The sequence below is a fragment of the Podarcis tiliguerta genome, assembly GCF_965153285.1.
Source record: "Podarcis tiliguerta genome assembly, chromosome: 4".
NCBI lineage: Eukaryota > Metazoa > Chordata > Lepidosauria > Squamata > Lacertidae > Podarcis > Podarcis tiliguerta.
This window is the reverse complement of record NC_139537.1, coordinates 57,416,418-57,437,751: the sequence shown is the minus strand read 5'-3', so window position 1 is coordinate 57,437,751 and position 21,334 is coordinate 57,416,418. Positions and strand designations below refer to the sequence as shown.

General features: G+C 40.7%; 1 protein-coding gene across 1 annotated transcript in view; it reads right to left on the bottom strand.

Annotated features, from left to right (window-relative positions):
• Positions 1–21,334, bottom strand: part of CFAP47 (cilia and flagella associated protein 47) — a 178,948-nt gene that overhangs the window by 13,998 nt on the left and 143,616 nt on the right. The window contains exons 58-60 of the mRNA XM_083438942.1: positions 20,692–20,851; positions 18,517–18,614; positions 13,750–13,902 (exon numbers count right to left, since the gene is read on the bottom strand). Coding sequence (XP_083295068.1) covers positions 13,750–13,902; positions 18,517–18,614; positions 20,692–20,851 — 411 coding nt within the window. The remainder of the gene's footprint in view (positions 1–13,749; positions 13,903–18,516; positions 18,615–20,691; positions 20,852–21,334) is intronic.

Sequence of the window (21,334 nt, the reverse complement as noted above, 5' to 3'; positions counted from 1 at the left end):
CATAGCATTGCACATGTAGTATAAATAAAATTGGACTTCAAGGAGAAGAGGCTTGCTGTTTTGGAAAAGGTTTAATACCAAAAATGAATGCTTTTTATAGTCCGTCTGTCCCCCAGCCACAATATCATCCTTTGCCCTCTTAGAAAGTAAACTGTGTGTGTATATATTGTCTGCAAATTGTTTCCTCCGCAATCTGGCTGTTGGATACATTATATACAAGGTGATAAAATAGCAACTATTCATCATGTACTAATACCAGAATATAAACAATATACATCCTCATTAACGGTCAGGGCACAGCACAGCCCCTAGCTCCTTGTCTGTGATGTATTGAAAGGCAGACACCAGTACTGTGAAAACATTGCTGGCCACATTAGAACCTTTCAGCTGTATGTGCTATCTAACTTAATGGGCTATGGTCAATTACAGATGACTGTAAACCTGAGTTTCTGAATAATAAGCAATTTAAGAAGTTACCTATGTATACCTGAGGATACAGGAGGGAATGAATAAAAGCACCTCGAGTGCAGCAATGTGCCCTGAGGCACCACAACTTTATATGCTGATGCGAGTTCAAAAGTTACCTAGGCTTCATCTTTGTTTGAATAGCTAGCACCAGAGAAATGGTGTGGTGCGGTGATTTTAATCAATTTCTCACCGCTGCAGGTGTCTATCTCCTGAAAAGCTGGAGGGACTCTATGGAACAGCAAGGGAAGTGATGCATGAGTCTGCAAGAGGAATGAGGAACTGGCAAAGCTGCTGCCCAGTCTTCTTCCTCTTGTGAGCTATTCCCACTGGATCATGGTTCTTTGCATGAATGAAAGGAGTTTTTCCACTTCTGCAGAAGCATGTCTGGATCCAAACAGCAAGTGCTTCACTATTGTACTATGGTTAACGTGGCACTAAAGTACAATGAATTATACAGTGCACATGCTGAAAATGACAACTCATGAAAAAAGACATAATTCTGTGGGTAGGCATATAGGATCTGCTGATTTGATCATGGTCTCCTCCTCTTGGGGATCTATGCATGCTATGACATTAAGGTATGAAAACCATTTCTTGCCTTTGTTAAATTGATCCACTGCTAATTGTGATACTAAAGTGGGACATTCACAGTAGGACACAACTGAAGGCTCATAATTATTCCTCAGCAGAAAATGTCACCACACAGAGGCTCTAACATAAAAATGAACTTGGTGGGGGAGAGGAGGGATGACATCATTTGAAACCTACCACAGAGACAAAATTGCTACTGCTGAACAGATGTTTCCTTCAGCAATCAAATCACTGGATACTGCATAGTGAATGTTTATTGTATTGTTCACACCGTTCAGATATGAGGAAGATGGAGCTGCAGTTGGTAATTGTGTTGTACATTCTGTCAATGCATTTCTAAAAGGACTCTATTAGTTTTGCTTCCTCCATATGTATGTGGCACCTGCCGCCATTCACTAATAATGCATATTTATTTATTTTTGCTGGGGGCTTTCTGTTTTATGAACTCTGCTGTGTCTCTGTTAAGCACTCTGAAAGTATTTTACAGCACCTGAGGAAAAACGTGTTTTGTAAGTACCAGTTGAAGGTATATAAAACTATTTCTCTTTGCCAGTCCCATAGCTGGTTGTGAATCTCCACTGCAAATCTAATTTAGGGCTGCTCAAAACAGAATAATGTAATTAGATTTTCAGTGAGAGCTGCAAACTCTAAAGACGACCATATCATCATGCTATAAAAACCCCTCTGTGAATATGTTAATATTTTAGTTTTAGTATCTAGACAGCTCCCAGACACACATGTTGCCTAAATACAGTGACAACTGCTAGAAGCAGAAAAGAAAAAAAGACTATGTATCATCATCACAAAATTGTCTAAAGTTGTGCGATTAAAATCAAACGACGAAATTTCCAGATGCTCATAAAAAGCTCACAGACTTGATGAAAATTATAACAAAACTTAGAAAATATTGGAGTCTTAAAAACACAATGTTACAAAATAGAAGATGAAGCCAGAATGAAGCTTCTAGTGTTTCTACCTACACACATTAAACAATGGGCAGTATTCAGCACACTCATTCAATAGGGCAAGGGTTTACAACTGCACAATGGAACTCCCACCTCCCCACTCCTGCCTTTGTGATCTGTTCTGGAAAGTTCAAGGAATATGGCGGAGAAGGAGAGAGGGGGAAGGAAGTTCCATTGCACAAGTATATGTAAGCTGATCCTGGAATTTTTACTGAAAGGTGGGATTTAAATACTCTAAATAAATAAAGTGGTACCACCCAAAGGCAGGTTTACTGCCTCTACCAGCAGATGCTAACTCTGAGGCAATGACAGCTTACTTTGACTGCTTTTTTAGAGAAGGTATAATTTCACAATATTATTGTTCAAAAAGTTATATTAATAGGAATTATTGATGCAACATCATGTGTGAAAGTGATATGCTATAGGACATGGTAAATCCTGTACTTTTGTTAAAAGTATAAAAAAATTAAGCAGTGTAAGATCTGTTAATTTAGGAAAAAATCAGAGAATCACATAAAGTGAGGTAAAAAAAATCACAATAATAGAAGAATGAGAGAGGCAAGTCTCCTTCAGTGCACATAACCAGCCATGAGGTGTAGAGATCATTTTTCTGTGTAATGAGCTGGATATTCATCAAGGGTTTCATACTTAGGGCTTCTCTTTGGCTGTCTTTAGAGAAATGATGGGAATAATTTATGGCTGTACTTTTGTCATATCTGCCTCACCAAGACAGATTCTAATTGTTTGCAAGGGCAACTTAAGTCTTTGTTGTCATGCTGCTGCTTCTTTCAGACAATGGATCATTCTTATGTGAATCATATTCTCATGAGGAGGAATGCACATCTGTCTCCTAAGCAGCACTGATAAGGGCAGAGCTCTAGCTAGAGGAGTGAATCTTTCCACCAAAGAGGGAGCCCTTCCTTCATGGGATGCTAGCCTTTGGGTCCAAAATAATGTTTTTAGGCTACTTCAAATGTGAATGTAGGGGTGATTCATGGAAACCCTATAGTTTTGGAAAAGATAATGTGGCGATCAATCCCAAAAGGGCTTAGGAGAAATGAAGTTGAAATTCCAACTGAGCACTTGTACAGAAATAGAGACTATTGGATAAAATGGCTACAATTTGCTCATGATTTGCCTGACTCAATTATTATAGGACTATAGTGTATTAGATTGATTGCAGAGTGGGTTGAACAGCTAACAAAAATGTTACTTCTCTTTGGATGCAGCAGGATTTGGAAGAAGGAAGTGCCGCCAATATCTCTATTAAAGTTTCCAGGGTTTGTTTCAATAGCTTTGAATAGGAGGCGTCAAGAGATGGACAAACCTGAAAAAAGTTCAATTTGCAACTAATTCAGTATAATCCATTGAATTAATTTAGCCTGAAAGGTAATCCTGAGCACTGGTTTGCATCAGGGCCTAGACGCCACTTACTGTACTGAAGAATTCATGCTAAGAATGACAGTTGGAAAGACCCAGTTCCCAAAACAAATGGCACAGACATTAGAAATACTTTTTTATACTCCTGAACAAACATTACGTATCCATGGCAAGCTGGGTATCATTGGCTATGCAGTTCCATTGAAGCCAAACTGCCTAGATGTGCCTTGCATCTGCTAAAGCATCAAAGGCACCATCTGTAGATACCTCAAAAAAAACTGTGCTATGAAGCACTCCTAAAATCTAGCATTTGCTATAGTAGCGTTCCCTGTGAAAGGATGCTCTGTTTTGGCCTGGAGATGCCTGGAGAGAAAGCCTCTATTACAGCATGTTTCAAACAAGCTGACTTGCAACACTTCCTGGTATATCCATTCATTACTGTCTCTTTGACTGTAAAACCCGGCCTCCCTCTCTTCTCATTTGTAAATTTAAAGTAAACAAAAGAGCATCAGGCTCCTTCTGTCAAGCCAATATGATTAGCTAAAGTGTCCCTGCCCACCTCCCCAACAACAGCTAGCAAAGAAGTTTAAATCACGGGAGGCTCCAGGGAGAAAAGCACAAGAGGTACGTCAATCCCTTTACCCCTACTCGCAGGGGAAGCAGAATGAAGATGCAATTTTGGAAGTCTTTTCTCAGACATCTAGGGTAAGTGCTTCCTGACTGGCACTGTTTAATTTCCCCCCAACCTGGTAACTGCCAGGAGCACAGGATTGGTAATCTTTGTTTATATTTATTAAAGCTCAACCTGAGTATAAACAGTGATGCTTTCACCACAGCAGCTAGGAATCTCTCCAACAGAAAGAGTTCTCATAGAATCAAGAATAGAATCATAGAGTTGGAAGAGACCACAAGGGTCATCAAGTCCAACCCCCTGCCAAGCAGGAAACACCATCAGAGCACTCCTGACATATGGTTGTCAAGCCTCTGCTTAAAGACCTCCAAAGAAGGAGACTCCACCACACTCCTTGGCAGCAAATTCCACTGTCAAACAGCTCTTACTGTCATCTCTCTGCATAGTGAAAAGGAACCCTCAACTCCAACACATCAAGCCACTTTCTTGCATATATAAGGACAGTTATTAACCCCCCCCCCCATGCTTGCAAACCCAGACAGCTGGCCAAGCCCTGACTCTCTCCCCTTCCTCTATCTTTTGCATTTAAGCCTGACCAGGTGCCTTTTTCTTGAGGAGACCTGTTCCCTTTATGCTCATTTGCTACTTAAGCCCATCCTCTGCCATTGCCCAGAAAGCCTTCCATGTTGCTTCCTTCAGATTCTTGCCTTGAAACTTCCCCAACCCCACTGCAATTCTGCAGTAAAGTTCTTAATGAATGTGCCAATGCCCTTTTTGACTCAATAAAATTAACCTTTTATCTTTCTTTCTTGCCCTTCTTAACCTTTGGGGTGCCAAATTCTGGAGTGCACCCAACAGTGGCGTAGCGTGCGTTGTCAGCACCCGGGGCAAGGAAAGTAATTTGCGCCCCCTAACTCGTGGATTTGCGCCCCCTAACCCTAACCCCCAGATGTTGCGCCCGATGCGGCCGGCACCCCCTGCACCCCCCACGCTACGCCACTGACTGCTGCCCAGATGACAGCCCCCCTCTCGGCCTCACTGATGAAGGTGTTCCAGGTGCCATCCAACCATGTTGGGGACTCCACTCGGTATTTGTGTAGTGTTTACTCCTGAGCCTTTTCTTCTCTCATAGAATCACAGAGCTGGAAGGGACCCAAGGGTCATCTAGCCCAACCCCCTCAATGCAGGAATCTCAGCTAAAGCATTCATGACAGGTGGCCAACCGACCTGTTTAAAAACCTCCAAGGAAGGAAACTCCACCACTGGGAGATCTCTCCCAAGGCAGCAGATGTTTAGGATAAGAGTTTTCTTTCTCCTAGGTGGGCTGCCTTTCCAGGTGGACAAGCTCTTCTGCCCAACCAGAGGCTACTCAGGAGCAAACCACATGGAAGTTAGGGTCAATGTGGGGGGTCGGTGCCCCCTGGGACTGGTATGGCAGGAGGGAGACAAGCGGTAGGGGGGCGCCAGAGCCAAAGAGACTCCGCAGAACCAACTCAAACTAGTTTTGCCCTTCTCCGCTGAGTTCTCCGAGGGGGAAGGAAGACGCGGGCCGGCAGGCTGTAGCCGGCCGCCGGCGCCTGTCGAACCGGAGCCCCGATCGGTCCCGAGCATCACGCCTCCTCCTGGACGGGCCCGCTCTCCTCCCGGCTTTGCTGCTCCACCTCCTCCTCCCTGCTGCTGCTGCGCGGCTCTTTTCCCTCCCGCTTCCTCGAGGGGGGCCGGCCAAACGGAGACGACGATCCCTCACCCCAGCCAAGCCTCGATTGCTTGTCCCTTCCCTCTGGACTTGCGCCCCCCCAAATGTTGCGCCCGGTGCGGCTCGCACCCCTGGCACCCCCCACGCTACGCCACTGGCACCCAAGGTCTCAATGACAAAAGACACCCACCCCGCCCCCCAAAAAATGGGATGTCAGGGTTGCATGTGAGAAATGCAGGCTTCTGTGCAAACTGCACGTTTCATAACAACAGTCAAACCCAGATAATGCAAGAAAAGCGGAAATGTAAGATTAATGTAGGGTGAAGAAAGAACATAATGTTTATCCTAAATAAATAAATAAATAAATACAAACACCGACAGCATTAATTACCGTAGCCTTAAAAACGTACCAAAGATACAATACGACTATCTCGATCAACAAATACTTTTGTAGGATTTAGGACTACCAGTGTAACATCTGCTTGGTATAAGCTACCTTGCATGTCTATAGGCAGTAGAGGCCAGGGTTGCGACTAATAGATAGGGGGAAAGACACTTCCCACTAAACCCCAAGCTCTGCCTCCCTTCTGTCCTTTGCATGAGGCAACCAGGAAACTAGTTTCCACCATGAAGTATGTAAATATGAAGCAACTGTAAGCAAAAAAAAAACTTTCCCCCCCCTTTAGCAAGGCAACCTTTTTGTGTTTTATCTCCTCTTTTAAGCAATGCTAGTGATGTGTGAATGAGACAGAACAGGTGGCAGCGGCACTGTGCAGCTCCAGGTAATTCCAGCTTCCAAGCACTTTTAACTCTGCAATAAACCACTTTTATTTTTCCAAACCCCAAAACATCACCACTGTGATCCCTGGTGTGAATTCATACCAAGATAATATGCGAATGCAGGCAGCATGATGAAAGTATAAGGTTAAAACAGCCTGAGCTTCCCCTGCCACAGAAATGGTCTATGGTGTATAAAATGAACTATTATGGTATGCCACTCATAAATGATTAAAAATATTCTAGTATTTTAAAACAAAAGAGAAAAAATGTTTTACATAAATAGATATGATTTGAAAGCAAGGATGTCAATTCACACCGTCAAGTCACATAAATAGGAATTAAACATTCCCGTCATTGCATACATTTTATAAACTTTAAAAATGCATAGTCCTCAGGAATACCGATGGGGGGTGGGGCAAGGGCAAGAGCATGCAAATTCACTTGCCATTTTTAATCTCATGGGCCGAGTAACCCTCTCCTTGTTGGGCAGAGTGGGAGCCTTTTTTTGTGGAACCTTCTTCAGCTGCACCAAAAGGCCTATGGTAAATCCAGCAATGGAAAATTTCTGTGGGGTCCCCATTCCCTTGATGCCCTAAGCACATGCTTATTTTGCTTAATGGTTAATCCAGCCCTGAGTGTTGGAGACCAAGGAGCCAACTCCTGACATGTTCTAGAAATACTTTGTACCTAGAAATACCTATTGCATCACTGGTGGGCCATTTATGTCAATGAAACATTCTACAGGCCTACTGGGCTGGAGAGAATGTGGCGTCCTGCTCATGGACTTATGACACTTACAACATTTCTGTCACTTCCTAAGGCCCCTCTGTTGGTTTTTAACTAATTGCAGAAATACAGCCTCAGTGGTTTTAGAAAGGTTGACAAAGTCTCGTCTTTTTCAAATTGATTCCAAATGATTCTAAAGTCTGTCAGCAATGTAAAAAGGATCTATAACTCTAGATCTGACAATTTAATATTACAGAATGAATAATTTACTGTCTTTTAAAATATTTTCTTGCATAATTAATTTTAAATGTTCATTTTTAATATGCACATGATTTTACTTCAGATTCTCATACTTCTTCCATTTAACTCTCTCAGTTTAGGTAAGCCACATATTTTAAGCAGTCAACTCTCACCTTTTTTTCAAAATGGAGTTTTGAGATACAGAAAGATCAATAGTTTTTATTCAGATATACACTTTATTTGCCAAATTGGAAGTCTGATGAAACACAGGAATGAATAAAGTTTCTTTGTTCTCCAGCTAATATTGAATATTGCTACAAGTCTGAGCAACAGGGTAGACGGAGCTACACTTTTAAATAGAAAAATTGTGTCCTCCCTAAAAGAGGGCACGTGTTGCGGTGAGACCTGGAGACCGATCCCCTGTGTTGTGGGTGGGTAAGACTGGTCAGCCACAACACCCGTTTGGTAGGTCCCTAGATGTTGGGTTCAATCTGGTCAATGGGGTGCAGTCCAAACGGATCAAGGGACCTATTTATGCCCATGCACGTGAACCAGAGCTTCCTCTTTCGGCGCATGCATTCGGAACACCCGCCCACCTCTCCCTATTTTTAGGGCTTGTGCACTTGACCTTGCTATGCCATCCTGTGTCGTCTGTCGTTGGGGCAGGGGGCATGGCAGGAATTTTCCCCACTTGGCTGATTGGCTGTTGCCATTTGGGTTTTGCCTGCCGTGTAGCAAATTGTCACAACTTGTAATGTTGTGGATAGGCTCTGATTCAGGTGATAGGGATGAGGGAACACATTAAAGGAATCCAGGGACTTAAATGGTTTGGTCAACCCCAGTGAGGGGGTTGTGCTAATGCCTGAGTCCAGGGGGACATCTGGGTGGCAGACATAGTCTGTTCCCGACTTTTTGCCCATCCAGGTGTTCACCCTTGGCTGACCTGTGCTGAAACCCTGGGTCAGCGCTACATGCAAGGGTGCAGGGAGCTAGTCAAACCAGAGCCTATGCAATCACTCACTTTCTGTAATCAATAAAGTTGTGGCCTAAATTCTGCCAAAAACCAAACTAAAATTTGAGTGAAGTGCCAATTTATTTAAGGGGGAGGTCTCTGGGTCTGAACACTGATTTCAAATGCATTGCACTCCAGCATTTGAAGAGAAACCATTTTTTCTTTTTCTTTTTTTAAAAAGCGCAAAACCTTCTGCCAAAATGGATGTCAATGTCAAATGTTGAGCTAGTTCCTCTTTCTCTGAATGTCTTCTTGATTTGTGCCTTGTCAATATGCTAGGAGATGAGAATTTGACAGGCCCAACTAATAACCAATGATGAGTTGCAAAGGTGGAGACTGGCGAAGGGACTAAATAAATCTTCACTCAGCTGTTGTTTTTTGAGACAAATGCTATACTACTGGGAGGAACATGCTTATTCTCACTTGCTTTAAATAAAGTTATGGGAGTAACTGTTTTTGCCAAATTGATATTCCACTGTTTGTTTTTCAAAAATAGCTTAAATATGAATATACTGCAGTATAGCAATTTCATTCCATGCCTGTGGTGTTTCTATAAAACTCTTAGCCAGCTGCTTATCTTAAAATTTAATTATTAGCCCCATCTGCAAAGCTTCAAATCATCTTCCTGTCACGGGGTATCAAAACTGCAGATACGCTGCAGTTTTCATTTATAGAAATGTAATTTTTATGTATATTTCCTAAAATGTTCTAGGTTTATTTTGTATTTTTTGTCATTTGCATTCATGCGGGAATCTCAGACCAATACAAAAATTCAAAAGTGCTTTATAAAGAAAAAAGGAACCTGACCTTAACTAAATCCATTTTAAAGTTTATTTACAGCCTTGCCTTTTTTATTTTATTAATTAATTTAAATATACCGCCCACTCATAAAATACCAAGGTGATTCACAACAACATATACGCCTACAATTAAACACACAGTTCCATAGAATGTGTGACTCATCTTGGGGGGGGGGGTATTTAAACAACTGAATAAGCTTTTGGTTCATAAGAAATTACACAGAAAGGGATAACAGATTATTGCAAACGAAAGTGAAGAGGGGCCAAGATGCTACAAGGAAGAAACACAGAGTTTACTTCACAGACATGGCTGCATGGTACCATAGCAAAAGGTGAGATGGACACATCTACCCATGTTAACATGTAAACACACCACATTCCACAACCATACAGTAAATATGCCACAACACAGATGCCACCCAGCCACACCCACCACACAATGCAGGTAGCAATTGGTTTGTGTTTTGTATGAGTGAAGGTCCAGGGTGGTGATGGGGAGTTTGCCGGCAGAGGGGAAATAAGTGGATTGAGAGATAAACTGGAATTTATTTGGGGAATTTGGGAGGTGTTGCCTATAACAATTTCTCATTTTCCAAATTTACCTCGGGCCCCAAAGCTTGGTTTCTGCCAGGGCCTAGGGATAAGTAGAGAGAAATTAGGGAGCTGGGAATGGCTGAATAAACCAGATTTCCTCGATAGTGAGTGAACAGGCTAAATGCCATTAAGATTAGCTTTGTGAGTTAATATTTGTAAAGCAGGTGTTAAATTACCCAGCCCATTCAAGTCAATGGGCTCATCATATTACATAAGTCAAGCAGAGCAGTTCTCATGTCAGCATTCTGACAGTTGGTGAGGAAGCAGTCTTAATCAGAAATAAGCATTTCTGAACACAGAGAGCCATATATATCTATGTATCTAAAGACTTGCATGTGCTTTGTTTCTCAGAATAATTCCAGAGCTATTATAGCAGCACTGTACCAGACTACCAACTAATGTCATGGGAAACTGTTTAAATGTGAAGGCAGGGGGAATCTCGCTTTATAGCCAGCAAAGGATGTTCATGTGTGATGATTCAAGTGGAGGCAGAGAGAAATATGGGGGGAGGAGAGAGAGAGAGAGAGAGAGAGAGAGAGAGAGAGAGAGAGAAACTGCAAAGAGGAAATAAGACTCTCCTGCTGGTTCAAGCTCCAAAAAGCCAGAAAATTGGAAGCTATGGCTGATGACTTAACAGAAGTGCCCCATGATCAGAAATGATGCTGTACTTACTTACAAATAGTCCTTCATGTACCCAAAGGTTTGTACAAAAAATTAATAGGTTTTTTTAATAATAAAAGAACCAGATGAGGGAGGAAAGGAGTCCCTGGCACCAGCAAAGATGGCTCATGTTGCCCAGGTCCTGTATTGGCAGCATGCCCCAGCCACCCTTGTGCCATTTGCATCACGTGTAGCAAGTGAATGCCAAAAGAGAGCATCTGTTATCTTAGCACTGTGACCTAGTTAATACCTGTAGTGGAGCAGCAAAGCACAATGCCTGTTCACCCCCAAATGAACATCAAGCAATGGGAAAGTTGCTTTATTGCACTGAACCGCCTCAGTGGAATGCACCCTGGCCACTAAGTCAATGATAAGGGAGCTGAAACTGCTTATAGAAGTTATGATGTCTCCTGCGTTTTCAAACCGTATTCTTCTTTTCTCTTTTTAGAGCAATGTTCCTGTCATTTCCATAATCACCAACATCTTTCTTTCAAGAAATGAGAGAAAGCAGAAGAGAAAACCACCTTATTCCAACAGGCTTTGGGGAATTGGCTGCTTTTAATGAAATGGCTGGTGCCATGTTGATTTTATTGTAATTATTTCTATGTTTTTAACAGATCTTTATATATATCATATAGTTTTAATTATATTGATGTTTAATAGGTTTTTTTCATGATTCCTCTATGTTTTCAGCAGTTCCTATTTTAGCTGCCTTGAGTACCCTGTCAGGGGAAAAGGCGGGGGAATAAATAAATATATTATAAGAATAATAATTCTTTCTAAGCTTTTTTGAGACTCAAATGAAGTGAAAAGTGGGGTGTGATTTTTTTAACTAAACAAATTGAATAAATAGATGTTTGGCTGCTCTAGTGAAGACTGGCAAGGTATCCCGGCATCACCACGTCTCTTTTCATTTGCCATCTGCAGAAACAAGGCAGGGATTACAAATGCTCTCCGTCTTGGAGATTTCCAGCTGCTCTCAGTGTAGCGGGTGGTGGGATCAGTCCTAAAGCTTCCTTCCATTCTCCCATTCTTCTCCACAAAAAGCTTGACATCCCTTTTTGTTAACTCCTTCCTTCCAACCCACACAAACAAAAGTTCTTCCCACTGAGGTCACACGGCTTTTCTCAGTTCAAAAACTTTACTGGTGAGCAGACAAAACAGCAGATGCTGGAATAAACTTGGGTCCTTAAGGAATCCATAGGGTGATGTCAGTTGTGACTGGGGGACACTTTTATCTCAACCTGCCCAGTTGTATCTCCTGATCTGCTGGTATAGCTTGCTAAGAGCAAAGGTGTGCATTGAAAATATATCACTCATTAGAATGTCCATGGAGCCACTTGCAGGAAGAGTTTGCCAACATTAAGCTTGTTTGTGCTGTAAGTCTTTTGTGGCATTGTATTGTAAAGTTTGCAGAACCCTCAAATATTCTAGAGTTTTGAACATTAGAATAGCTGGTGCTGTAATTCACTTCTTAACAAAACCATTAAATGATGAATCCTACATAAGCCTTTAATTTTGAGATAATGCTTTCATTGAATCTGGCCTTTTAAGGCATAGGCATGCCTTTTCCTAATGAATTTTAATATAACTGTCAGTAGAATTTCAAATCACAATGACAAGCCATAGGAAGGCCTGGAAAAGTTTCATAACTTAAGAATTTATTCACATCTAAATAATTCAAATCCTGAACCATAGTTGTGACTATTTAAATGTGAAATTCCTATAATTATCACCATAGAACTTTGGGTATAAAAACTGCTTGCTACAGGCTGACTGATGCAGAATTTTTCAGTTTGTGTGTGTGTCAGAGAGAGAGAGAGAATTTGCCAAGCTGCTATCTTAGAGCTTTCAATGTGCATGTATGTTTAAAGTAGTTGCTTGAAGAATACTAAAAGCACCATTAAATCTGACTTACTGAAAGGCATCACATTCTACCACATTCATTTAGAATAATGACATTATAATGCTACTGAGAGCAGTCAGAAAAAAATAATTGATCCTACTATTTTTTTTCTGTCAAAGTATTTTTTACCTCATAACTTGCCTAAAAAGTTCTATTATTCCAAACCAGTGTCTTGCAATACGTAAGAGAATCTACTGTTAATCATGAAATATTGTTATCTTCATACAGGATAGACACATCAACACTTGAAACATTTCAAACTGTGGTCACTGTGTTGCGGTAAGCACATTTTACTGAATTCCATTTAAACACTACGGTATTTAGGAAACTAAATGAAACAGCATTTAACTGACCTATAAGGCACATTTCTAATCACCAAGCATGTGCTACCTTGTTATTATGAAAGAACGATAACCACAGTCTTGGCTATGAAACCATCAGCATCATACGAACTCACATGACAATATTGACAATTCTAAATACAAGGGATTATGTAACTCAAATTGAGAGCATATTGTACTTGACTAGACACTGTACTGTAAAAAACACATTTGTCACAAAGACACCCTGAGGTCTCAAGGGCCCTCCTCAGGAGAGCTAGGTTTGTATCCCCTCCTTCTTACATGTCAAAGGTGGTCATGCATAGTCTGGGATAATAAAAAGCTTAAACTGTTGAGTTTCTCTTTGAATAAAGTTTAGTGGATGACTTTTACTTCAGGATCAAACTCTATGTATAACTTAAATCCTCCCTTCATCAGATTGGCTAACAATTGTGGCATTTATGTACGGGTAACTCACATGCTATGTGAGGCTTCAGTTCTTTGGGGACCATGCATAAACACAAAAATGCAAAAAGCTAAGAACCCGTTACTGCCCCTACCCCCACAAGGTAGAGGGCTGGTTGCCTAGCTTTGGGAAGGAGGTACATGGGCTCTGGCAGGATCCCAGAACCCTCCTGCCTCCTTCCCAAAGCTGGATAAGCCCGTGATCGCAGCTGTGTGTAGGTGGGGTAATAAATTAATGAACAGTGGGTTTCCTCCATTCTCCATTTATTCCCACCTGTGCAAAGCTGTGATTGCATAAGTAAAATGAGTGTTAGATGTGAGTTACCTGTCTTCATTTTGCCTTTCTATGTCTTACACCGATTGAATCATTTTTGTCCCACGAGGTACATTCTTTTCTGCCAGTGTATTTTAGCCTAGAAATTCTACAAATGATTTTAAGTATATCTTGATTTGAGACAGCTGTAGGAGTGCTAATTCATTTGGGATAAATAATTTCTGTGTTCTACTTCTCTTACCTTCAACATTAATAGTGATGGACTTGCTTTTGGAAGGAGCTATAATTATACTGTCTGAGACTATAGGTGTACCAGTTGTTGCAGGCGTTACACCAGTTAACAGCACTTCTACTCTTTCATCCAGTCTACTGCGGGCTCTGCAGCATACAACAGCTAGGAAAAATATTTTGTATAATTAGTTCTCTGAAATAAAAGGCGCTTCTATTGAGAGCACATTACATCTGACTCCATTATGCAGAAGACACATGTCCCAAAGATCATGAGAGGTTTCAGTTACAATCATAAGATGTTTGGTGAGTGAGCATGAGAGGTGGGGTCTTTTTAATGGCAGCTGCACAACTTTGCAGCACCCTTCCAGCTGAGATATGTTCCCCACTTTAACAACTACCTGTCAGAAGTTTGAGATTTCTGTTTCAATAGGCTTATAACATTTGATTATCTAATTCTGCTGTATCAGTTTTAGACGAAAAAAGTCTTTGTTTTTTAACTGCTATAATATTTTGTTTTTAAATGAGTTTTCAACTATGACAGTATTTTGTTAGTTTATGATCAAGTTGGTGAGTCAAATCATGATAGTGGGGCTGGGGAAAAAATTGCATCTGGCAACCAACTATCTGGTTTCAGATAGTACATGGGTAGAAAAACATGGGGCAAAATTTTCATGGCCTGCTAACTGCTATAGTGGCTCATTTACCAGAAGTAATGTATTTAGCATTAACTCTAGAAGTGTATGAGGACGCGGGTGGCGCTGTGGGTTAAACCACAGAGCCTAGGACTTGCCGATCAGAAGGTCGGCGGTTCGAATCCCTGTGACGGGGTGAGCTCCCGTTGCTCGGTCCCTGCTCCTGCCAACCTAGCAGTTCGAAAGCACGTCAAAGTGCTAGTAGATAAATAAGTACCGCTTGTTATCACCACCATCGGTACTACTACTCTAAAGTCTTGTCCATTTCGAAATAACCTAAGTACAGCAATTTTAAAGAAAACACCAGGCTCTACCTGGTATATCTTCAGCTGCATACAATAAGAAAGCTTTGACCACTTTAAAACCATTAACTGTCTCATTGTAATTATTGATTTCCTTTCCCACCCCACTTCTGAAACCTGGGCACAAAACTGACTGCACATTAAGTCAATGGTGAGTGAACCATAAATACTGCATGTGTTTTGTGAAGCTTTCAGCTTAAAATATTAAAATATGGTGGCTTGTGATTATAAAATGCAGCATGTCTTATAAGCAATTCATGACTGCTAAACAACAGCTTAAGGGCACATCCCACATTCTTAGTTCAGCTCTTTAGCATTGAGCTAGCAATCCCTGACTAGAGCTGGCACTGCAAATGTGGTCATGCTGAGTGCAGTCACAATCCAAAGGACAGTTCATTTGTTTAAATTGGCTTAAAAAGTGTACTGTTGAATTAAGGCCTTCATGAAAAACACAAATCCCATCACTGCTTCTTTATTGTAGTGCAAAACAAGGGTCCTCAATCTTTTTGGACCTGGGGGTACAATTCAAAATTTAAGGAATTTTTGCGGGTATCACAAAAATAGATATTTCACAAAAGATAAACTGGTGATGCTCAGACAAGCCCCCCACCCCCAGCCACCCATAGGCAAAACACCTACAATCACAAAAACAGACAAAAATAAGCAGGCAGCCATTGCCACCCTGCAAACAGGCAGCCTTCTTCAGGCAAAAAAAAAAGCAATTTAAAAATAATTTAAAATAGATAAGGGCAGGAGGCCTTGGTGGTTGACTGTTATGTTGGGGACCCCAGGTGCAAAGTGTGAAGAGCAGACATTGGACTACTGAATATCTGAACCAAAACACATGCTTATTATGGGGTAACATGGTATGTACATTCATTGTCTATCTTTACTTTCTCAAAACATCCATGTGAATGGATTTTCTTCCATGCACTATTCAACTAACTTAAAGAATACCAATATACACATTTGTCATTATAGTACTTTATGAGGGTGCCATGCTGTGCAAAGAAAGAACGAAAGAAAAGATTTGGTGGTAATATTCAGCATTCCATCCTTAATTAATTAAACTGCAAATTAATGAGATGAAATCTGTAATTAAGATTATACTGGCATTTTTCTTCAAGTTAAAGGTCTTTAACAAATTAGAACAATGGCAGTACAAATAATATCTATCCCATTAAGTTCAATAATTTCATTCCTCAATACGTCTCTCAATTACCTTCAAACACCAAGACAGACTATTGTTTTCATTCCTTTACAAAAGCTTTTGTATATAATTGACTCACACATTTTGAAGTGCCCTTATTAGCCCACGTGGTATGTTTTTATAAAGGCTATTAGCTACATCATTAAACTGATTTCCAATGTTCTTAATAGGTACCCAAGGAACAAATTAATTCTGTAATTGTGCTTTAGCTAAAAAATTAATATGCTTTTGGCATACTATCCCCAATTTGAAATAAACTAGGAATCCAACTGATATGGTTAACATTTTGTTACACAGAAACTTATTTTCCCAGAACTGCTTTTAAGAATATATTTGTTGTTGCAATATTCCACATAGCGCTCTATGATAATACATATACCTGAATTCAGTGCATTTTGCCTATGTATAACTATGCACTATTGGTTGTACCTACTTAAATGGTAGACCCACTGAAATTAATGTACCCAAATTAGTTATGCTCCTCAACGTCAAAAGGGCTTACTCTGACTAGGATTAACGCAGAATACCACTCTTTCTAGAAGTTCTGGGGAAGGCTAGAGTACTTTTTTATGCAGAACACTCTTGGTTGAATTCCTGATGCCCAACAGAGGGCTGGAAAAGATTCCGATCTGGAATCCTGAAGGGCCACATAATTTAGACAATATTAAACTAGCTGGAGAAACAGTGTGATTGTATAAAGCAGCTTCCTGTATTCCCAACATCTGCTGTCATCTAAGTAGCAAAGTGTTTTTCACTGGTCTCATGTAAGAACAGCCCTGCTGGATCAGACCCAAGGCCCACCTGGTCCAGCATTCTGCTCCCACAAGCAGGACATTCTCCACTCATGTTCCCTACTAACCAAGATTCAGAGAGGAACTGCCTCTAGGATCCAGGGTAGCATAATGTTGGACTAAGACCTGGGACAGCAGGGTTCAAATCCCCACCTAGCCATGAAGCTCCCTGGGTGACCCTTGGGCCAGTCACCATCTCTCAGCCTAACCTGCCTCACAGGGTTGTTGGGGTGGATTAAGTGGGGAGAAGGAGAATAATGTACCCCACCTTGAGATCACTGGAAGATAAAGTTGGTATATAAATGCAATACATAAAATAATAAATATTGGAGGTGATATATATATATATATATATATATATAGCCAGAAGTAGCTATCTGTTAGCCTTACTGAATAATAACCCTGTAGTACACAGCTAGCTGGAGCCACAAAAGATTTAGTCTCTCATTCTGAACAACAGGAACCCATTGCTACATAGAGAGATCAGTACTGCTGAATTACAGCCCATGCATTGCTTTATGTGGGTCTGCCTTTGGAAATGGTTCAGAAACTGCAGCTAGTGCAGAATGTTGGAATCAGACTGCTGACTGTATAACATCAGTCTTGGCAGGACTCACTGGCTGCTTAGACATTTCCAATCCAAATTTAAAGTGCTGCTTTTAACCTATAAAGCTCCATATGGCTTGGAAGCCTAATATCTGACCCAACACCTGTCCCGACATAAGCCTACCAAGACTCATTAGTCCTTAGGAGGATGGCGGCAAGGGAAAGGGCCTTTTCTGTTATGACCTCTCATATATGGACTGCTTTCCCCAGTGAGGTCCCACCTGGTGCTGACTTAACATCTTTTTGCCAACAGGTTAAGACCTTCCTCCTTTTTCAAGCATTTGATAGGGCAAGCTGAGTGGGCTGTTAACTGGAGCTACTGTTGGCTTCCCTGCTGGTTCTGTTTGGATCTGCTATGTAATTTTTTCCTGCTGCTTTCTGAAGTATTTGTTGCTTTGGTGTTCTATAATTATTTATTACTGAGAGCTGTTTATGTTTTAAAAATTTTTTTAGTATTTACTCTACGCTTCCTAGAGACTGCTGTGTATTAAGCAACAAACAACTGAAATAATAATATGAATAAAAGTAAAAGATGTATATGGAAAATACTTTGAAAAGGTAAAGCAATTTCTCCCATATAAATTGGATTTATATAGCCATATAAATATAAAACATATCCATATAGATTGATCGAAGTGGGGTAAGTAGTCCCCAAGGAGAGGGACTTTTTGGTAGTGGCACCCTGTTATGAAACAGTCTTCCCAAAGAGGTCTCTCCAGTGCTATCTTAGTGGTCCTTTTTGGTGACAGAACCATTTTGCTCATCCAAGACTTTGAAATATGTCTTGGCCCTCTCCATTTTAAAATCTGTGTTTCATATTGTATTTTAATTGCTTCATTTGTCTTCTGAGCTTAGCAGACAATTTATGTTACAGGCATGCTAGAAACATTCAGGTAATAAGCAGAAATAAAAAGTCCTCCTAACAGGTTTCAATTGGGATGCAAGTTACAAATAAGCCTTTTGACATTCCGCTTCTTGAGTGTTGGCTACAGCAACATTCAAAAGAATTTAGAGGTCAGAAAGAGACATTTAGGAAGAGCCAGTTTGTTTATTTATTTAGTCACCTAAATGTTAGCAACCATGGCTCCATCTATTTCCAGCCTGAATTATAGCTTGGGGAGGGGGTACTATTTTCATTTATATAAGAAAAGTTTGCAGTTCTTGGCTCAAATGTACCTGGTGCAGATTTATAGGGTGGCGATTCAGGAATTCCATGAATTGGATAGATCCAACGAATTCCCCGGATGACTTCATCCTTCATTATTACAGTGTTGCTGAGAGACATAAGAAATATATACATATGAATATGATTACTCTAGAAAATTGATACAAGTGATATTGACAGTACAATTAACCAAGATTTCCAGCAATGCTTTGTGACCATTTTGAAATTCGTTCAGTGGGACCAGCTTCCAGAAGGTGCTGCCTTTTTTGGAACAGTGGTACACTCAATTAAAAGGCTTTTGGTTGTTTTTAAATCCACTTCTTAGGACGATCATAAATAGACTTCTTATTAACACTTGTCATTAAATCAAAACAAAAGATAATTAAATGAATCATGTCGGAAGTTAATCTGTGCAGTAAAATTTGTTTTCAGTTGGAGTTGGACACAAATATATTCTAAAATAGTGGCTATTGTGTTTTGCTACCATCCTATCCTCAACTATTTACTCTTCTTTTCTATAGAGAACTATAGTCAAAGGAGATAACAGACTGGAAGCATAACACATCAAAATAATTACTACAATCAAATAATTTAAAATACAGATTACAAAATTCATTGCTCAAAGTATTTCAATTAAACAGTTTGGTACAACCACCATTATCAATCAAGGGCAACAGGCTGAGTACATATGTGGCTCTGAGTATCCTGTCCATACCCCCTGGGTGAACAAGTGGAGAGGTATCCATATAAGCCTGACCAGACAGAGCCATATCTACATCACAGACCATTACTATTGTAACTGCAGCTTCCAAGTCAGAATTGTATGCAGTGGCCTTAATCCTTAAGGTGTTTAGCAAATCAGTGGCAGCAGACTACTGAAGGTTCCATTAACTTCCTTGGTAGGAGTCTCTCACCATTCAGAAGATCTATGCTGGATGACCCTGCACAGATTCAGTCATACTGAAGAAAGAAAGCTTTCATCACTGCCGCAGAGTAGATACTAATATGAGGTCTAACATGCATTCAGTTGTATTCAACTCTAATCCCCCATCATTTGTGCTGTAGCTGTCATCACAATAGTTCCATTGTCCTCAAAAGCTCAGAAAACAGTGGAGTCTATATGCTGCTTTCTAGAAATCACCTAGAAGCAATCTTGTCAGGTTCCAGAGCCAACACTTCAGTTTCAGCTAGCCAGAGGGCATCACTGTTACGATTTGTATTTTGAATAATGCGGGGGAAGTTCTTAAAAAACAAAAACTTTGAGAAGATTTGCTGGGATAGCCAGCTAAGATTTGTTCTGCAAGTTTTCAGAGGACTGAGTTTCTAAGGCTGGCAGAGAGAATACTTGGAACATAATCCAGGTGCATTGCTCTCCACCACTTTTCTCCAGGGGCAGGGTACTATCATATCAACTAGCATCTTCACACCTCTAAATTCAATAATATCAATCTAATAAGCCCTAGGGACGCGGGTGGCGCTGTGGGTAAAAGCCTCAGCGCCTAGGGCTTGCCGATCGTATGGTCGGCGGTTCGAATCCCTGCGGCGGGGTGCGCTCCCGTTGTTCGGTCCCAGCGCCTGCCAACCTAGCAGTTCAAAAGCACTCCCGGGTGCAAGTAGATAAATAGGGACTGCTTACTAGTGGGAAGGTAAATGGCATTTCCGTGTGCGGCTCTGGCTCGCCAGAGCAGCGATGTCACGCTGGCCACGTGACCCGGAAGTGTCTCTGGACAGCGCTGGCCCCCGGCCTCTTGAGTGAGATGAGCGCACAACCCTAGAGTCTGTCAAGACTGGCCCGTACGGGCAGGGGTACCTTTACCTTTAATAAGCCCTAGATAGCTCAGTTGGCAAGAGTGTGGTGCTGATAACTCAAAGGTTGCAGGTTTGATCCCCCATATGGGACAGCTGCATATTCCTGCATTGCAGGGGGTTGAACTAGATGATCCTCAGTATCCCTTCTAACTCCACAGTTCTATGATTCGATGTACAGTAATACTGAAAAGGTTTGCAAAGTGTGAAAAATCATTCTAGACTTAGTAAATTCTAACCATTTCTAACCATTGCAACATTTATAGCAATATATAAATACTACAATAAACAATCTTCTAAAGTGATAGAGCTCACAATTATTTTTTACTTCAAATAATAGCAGATATCAATTTTATCTCCTCTGTGACTAAAATGTTTACCTTGTTAGTGCATTGTTTAATTCGAAGGTGTCATCGTAAGACCATTTATCAGCATCCAACTTTTCAACTTTAATAACCAGCACAACTTCATACAGTTTCATTGACTGAGGTGCAAAGAATACTGGAATATCCAACTTGTTTTTTGGAGCCAAAACGATTCCTAAAAATACAATAAGTAATTTAAACACATATAGTGAAAGGAGTGGTTTGTCAACTACTCACCATCATGCCAATAATTTATCTCCTATATATTCAGTGTCAGTTTCATGGAAATAACACTTTGGTATAGTATTTCTCAAACTGTGGACCATAATGTGGGCTGACCTCCCCTTCTTGGCTGACATTTTGCAACTGCTGAGTTCAGTAAAATTTTCAACATTTTCAAGAAGACTCTGTGGACAGAAAGTTTGAGAATCCATGCTTCTGGTATATAAAGAAGCACATTTAAATTGGTTAAAAAGTGACACAGTTTTCCACTGGAAAATTCCATGTGTGTGTGTGTTTGTCTCAAAAGAAACGGCAAATTGTCTTTTAATTGGAGTTTTGTGGTATGGTGGTTTTTACAATTTACACAGCAGTGCTTGGCTTCTAAAAATCGAAACAGTGGTGCTATGTAGAGTTGTGCCAGTCTTATCTAAATATT